At 40.0% G+C, this 5,482-nt stretch overlaps 1 protein-coding gene across 1 annotated transcript in view; it reads right to left on the reverse strand.

The window, feature by feature from the left end:
- Positions 1 to 3,028: 3,028 nt before the first annotated feature.
- LOC107680161 (prokineticin receptor 2-like) overlaps positions 3,029 to 5,482 on the reverse strand; it is a 16,038-nt gene continuing 13,584 nt past the window's right edge. Inside the window, exon 2 of the mRNA XM_016475944.1 lies at positions 3,029 to 3,746. Coding sequence (XP_016331430.1) covers positions 3,029 to 3,746 — 718 coding nt within the window. The remainder of the gene's footprint in view (positions 3,747 to 5,482) is intronic.

The raw sequence follows: 5,482 nt of genomic DNA on the forward strand, positions 1-5,482 counted from the left end.
AGGTTGCCAGGCAATGTACATCCTGGCTCTTTAATAAAGGCGTTTACTTATCTCCATCCTGGCTAATTATATCAGAATTTAGAGTAATTTCCTTGCTGTTTAAATGTTATTAGGCAGGTAAAAGATGACCATTTATCCTATAATTGATCAAATTAATCTGTGTACAGAAGTGAAATAGCATAAACATGAAAACTATTTAAGGCTATTTAGTTCAAGCATTTTATGATAATGAAGAAGTTTTAGAGGGGTCTGTGACTGCTGGTCTGCAGACTTAAAATAAAAATAAAAAGCTTCTTCGCATGATCCTATGACAGGTTCGGCCAGGTTTAGACCAGCTTCTGTTTGTCACCATAAAATTATTTCAAAAGATTAAGCAAAATGTTACCAGCTATTATAAAAAAAAAAGTGTCTATTGAAGGCTAGATTTAAGGTCGTCATATACCTTTTATCCCTCACTGAGAGCACCAATGGCAGTCCTGGCATGAGACAAAATATTGCAGCAGAAACTGGCAGGCATGCAATTTCATCGTACGGAAACAGCAGCAGGTTTGACATTTTGATAATGCCTCTTTTTAAGTTTCAAAGGAATACAGCTGAGCTGGGAGCTACATAGTGGGTAAATACGTTTATTATTCGTAAATGCGTAATCGCGTTTGGTCTCGTACTGTATCGCGTACCTTGTCAGTGCCGTGCGCTTTGCTTGGCCATTTGTTCTGATAAACAGGAAAGTGTGTTCAAGCGCCAGCACAACACAGTGTAAAGAAATACTCTTTGAGAGAAGCAGTCAATAAACAGAAGCTAAAAGCAGCTCGTAAGTGTATTTATTTCTTGTCTCAGTGTTTAACGCAGTTGTCGTTGCTAGGAAACGCTTGTTTTGTTTACTGTGTGAAGACGTGCTGAAATCGCGTTTGGTCTCGTACTCTATCGCATACCTTGTCAGTGTCGTGTGCTTTGCTTGGCCATTTGTTGTGATAAACAGGAAAGTGTGTTAAGCTGAATTCAATTTGAGTTTTGTTAGACGAATATAAAAAGCTTACTATACCGCGGCAGCGGTTGCGGAATCCCTCGTGTGAAGACCGAAGAGTGTAAAGACCATCGACTCTACCGTTCGACTCCACCGAGCAGGGACACCGGCAAGGGACATAAGTATCGCTTTTAGATCATTCTCTTTCCTACTACTTGTTTCCCTTCTGTTTTCAGTTTGTATAACCAATTCTTACTATGTGTATCCAGATCCCTACTATCACTACCACTCGCAAACCATGCATCACACACTGTAGGCATTGCCATCCTAACAACCTGCGCACTTTGCCTATGTCTACTAATACACTACTTTCTTTTTCTATTGGTCTCTGGAATTGCCAGTCTGCTGTAACTGCTTGATCCTATTCCATCTCGTCTCCTTCAAGCCATTTCTCCTGCCGTTGTACCTGCACTCCCTCATATCGTTAACACACCCCTTCACACTGGTGTTTTTCCCTCAACATTTAAACAGGTACACTCTGCTTGCCTCTTTTGATCTCAAGTGAGTTTTAACTACGGCTACTCACAAATCAGGCAACCAACTTGACCCTATTTACACACGACACTGCTCCACTGATCATGTGCTGGTTACTCCACTGCACACCTCGGATCACTTCCTCCTAATGCTACGTGTACTGCGTTAGGCTAACTGAGACTTGTCATTTGCACTTATATATTGTTGCTCTTTTGTTAGTTTTGACTGCTTTTATTGTCCTCATTTGTAAGTCGCTTTGGATAAAAGCGTCTGCTAAATGACTAAATGTAAATGTAAATGGTGGCAAAATTTTGAAGGCTTGACTTGATTGGACTATAACATAGCCAAGAGAACAGTTGATGATCTACTATATAAAATTTAAAAAAAGACCAAATATACAATTGTTTTGTGGAAGTTGCATTAAAATTCACTACTACATTGCAAAGTAAATATTAAACAGATCTGATCCAGATTTAGACATCAAGAGCCATTATTACACTTGTACATGACCACAATTCTTATTATGATATAAAATTTCAAGTTATGAGTTTGAGTATCGACAGAATCTGTAAATTATGTATGAACTGTCCTTGGACCTTAGATAAACAGACCCTGCTTTTAAGAGCAAACAGAAATATAACTCGCAGGTTACATGAGATCGAATATCCCGACATTACCTCTAAACTGGTCGATATCGCTTCTTGAATTATGACTCTAAAATTCAAGGACTGTACACGACACATGGCTTGGTTCTCAGGTTTTACTTTATTTGGCTAGAATGCATGCAGATACTGTATTAACCAACACAAAAGACAGCAAATGACCACATTTTTTAGAACCAAGGAAATATAAACTTTCACATATAAAACATTGACTGATAAAGGACCTCACTAATCAGACTGGTTTTTAAATAATCTATATTATGTAACAGTAAACAGATGAGTGGTTGTTCAATGAGGTCATAAATATATTTCTACAAATACTGCTGAAAAAGCGAAACAGTTCTGAAGTAAAAATTCCACTCATTTGCTTCATAGAGAAATGGATTTTTAACAATACCATATGAAAGTGTTTACATTTTAATGTAAATAACTGCACTACCCATAATCCAGAATAAACCCTCCACCAATCAGAAAAGGCTTTAACAACATAGATTTGCAATTAAAAGGTCAGCATACCAAGCTACTCTCACAAAGCATCATGAATGTTGTTGAGTCTCCCGACACATGCTTAAATAATTGTATCTAAATATTTTACAAAGAAATAATCAATAACTGTAGTCAGTAGTTCTATATTGTACCATTGCTTTGTCATTCTCAAAGCTTTAAGGGATGAGTAGTTAATTCACTCATTAAAAAAAATCTGTGCAAAACAACTGAAATGATCATTTGTGCTGTATCATAAACACATACACATACAAAGTATGAAAATGGCACTTTTGACTAGGAAAAAAAAAACACTAAAACATAACATCAGTCAGGTGATATTCATCTGCAGAGCAATGCCCAGAAGCAGCATCATCAGTACTCTCTAATCATCTGTAATATGGGTGACATGAAAACCACTCAGCTCGGCTCCCTTTCTACATTCGGTGAGGTGGGGATTGATGTCTGTCTCGTCTGCGCTCTTCCTGGAGGTGTAGGTGGATTTCCAGTGGAGGAGAACGATCCTCTTGAAGTATTTGACAGTGTTGTTCTTTACACTGACGAAGCAGAATGTGTTGATCATGCTGTTGCTCATGGCGATGCACTCGATAATGTAGAACGCCACCAGAGAGTTCCTCTCGCGGGAGATGAGCGTGGGGTGGAAATCGCGCAGGATGGTGTAGCCGTAGTACGGAGCCCAGCAGAGGATGTACGCCGTGAGAATGCCGATTAGCACCATGACCGTCTTCCTGCGGCAGCGCAGGCGTTTGCGGATCTGCTCTGTTTGGAAACCCGGCACGCTCTTGAACCAGAGCTCTCTGGAGATGCGCAGGTAGCACAAGGCCATGGTGAGCACAGGCACCATGAACTCCACGGCGAAGATGAACAGGTAGTAAGAGCGGTAGTACAGCTGCTGGTCCACCGTCCAGATCTGGGCGCAGAAGGTCTTGCTGCGGTTGGCTCCGTGGGGGACTTTGGTCGCGGAGGCGAAGTATGCGGAGGGAATGGAAATGAGCACCGGGACGATCCACACCCCCATTATGAGGCAGTATGCGGTCTGGTGCTTCATTCTGGGCCTCAAGGGATGAACGATGGCCATGTACCTAAACACAACAACGATGATTAGTGGGATTACGCTCAATTTCCATTCTCTACAAGACCAATTGCATAAAAACCTGCATTTTAAACAGTCCTGTTTAACAGTCTGCACTGGTTTAGTGCTGCACCATGCACATTCTCATTCAGTCATGATATGCGAGTTTAGATAATTATAGGTGTCAGTGTTATATGCCTAGAAGCGGTGGTGGACAGTAATGGAGTATTTTTTACTTTTTACCAGGGCTCTGAACCGGTTCAAGGAACGAAAACGAAAACCGGAAACGAACAAAATTTTGACAGGAACAGAACCAGAAACAGAAATTAAATCAAATTTTATAGTTCCGAACAGAATCGAAAATTTGAAATGGCCATTAACCGGTTAATAACGATATTTTATCGTTCCATTTAATATTTGAAATGTGCTGTCAACCAATCAGGAATTCAAGTAGTACGGCCTATGCAAATGTGAAGCTGACGCATCCAGCCAGTGAAATGCTCGCTCAGCTGTGAACTCATCATAAGTAAGTCGCAATGGCAATGCATTAGAGTTTATCCGAGGATAATTAACCGGTATTTTTTCTAGGCAAACGGATTTCGGAACGATAATAATACAGAGGAACGCAGGAACAGAAACGTTAAAATATCGATTCTGCTCGGAGTGAACCGATTGGATTTTTTTTTTTTTGTTGTTGTTTTTAAGCCCTGCTTTTTACTAGTATTTTTTTTTACTCCATTACATTTCATAACAACATTTCTATCATGACAACTCTATATGACAATGTTAATGTATTGTTAATGTTATAATAGATCTGCTACGCTGCTAAATTGGTTGTTGTTGTTGTAGATTTTTGCTGATGCTGCAAAGAAAGTACAGGAACTTGTTACTGCCAATGCATACGCCGATATGGTGCTATGAGTATTTAAGACATACTGCTGCTGCACAAATAGCATATACATTATAATAACCCTTAGCAGATCGATACAGGTGGAGCTGGGGAGGTGGACGGTTTCAGAGGAACCAAGTCGGTGCCAAGTCGTTTAACACTGTGAATATCATTATTTGCATTAATGACCCATCAGCCTGCAACATCTAGAGTTTCATAACAGAACTTGGCATGTTGTTCCCAGTTATTTTGAACTTAAAAAATCACCACCCCCTCTAAAGACGCTAGAGTGATGTCTGATTCATGAGCTGATTCTTTCCCAAAAACCTGTTGGATTGGTCCTCAAATCACACTGAACGATTCAATTGCAAACAAGACTGATCTGATTGCAGCTGTTCTTGAGCCAACTGATCTGGGCTGCGTTTCCCGTTAACGTTGTCTCTTAGCTCGCTACGAAAACTCTAAAGGTACATCTTAACTAAAGGTATACCTGTTCTAGGCGTGTTCCCCGAACTATACCTTAGGATGTTGCTTAAGGTAAACCTACTTACATGCGACGTTAGCAGGTACTGTCCATGGCGGTGGTGCTGAATAGGTTGATATCGATGGCTCGAGAATCGATTGTTCAATACAGGAGCTCTTTCACTGCGTTATAGAGCGGGTAAAGTGATGTTCATTATAAAGTAACACTTTAGAAATATTAGAAATTGCATTTATCGGGGCTCACTGCATTTATAAAATAATCCAAATTTCAAATTAAATGCAACCTTGGATATCACACACACGCACACACATATACAGTATATATATATGTGTGTGTGTGTGTGTGTGTGTGTGTGTTTATGTATATTGTCACG

Source organism: Sinocyclocheilus anshuiensis, unplaced genomic scaffold, assembly GCF_001515605.1.
Source record: "Sinocyclocheilus anshuiensis isolate Anshui unplaced genomic scaffold, SAMN03320099.WGS_v1.1 scaffold1202, whole genome shotgun sequence".
NCBI classification, from domain to species: Eukaryota; Metazoa; Chordata; class Actinopteri; order Cypriniformes; family Cyprinidae; genus Sinocyclocheilus; species Sinocyclocheilus anshuiensis.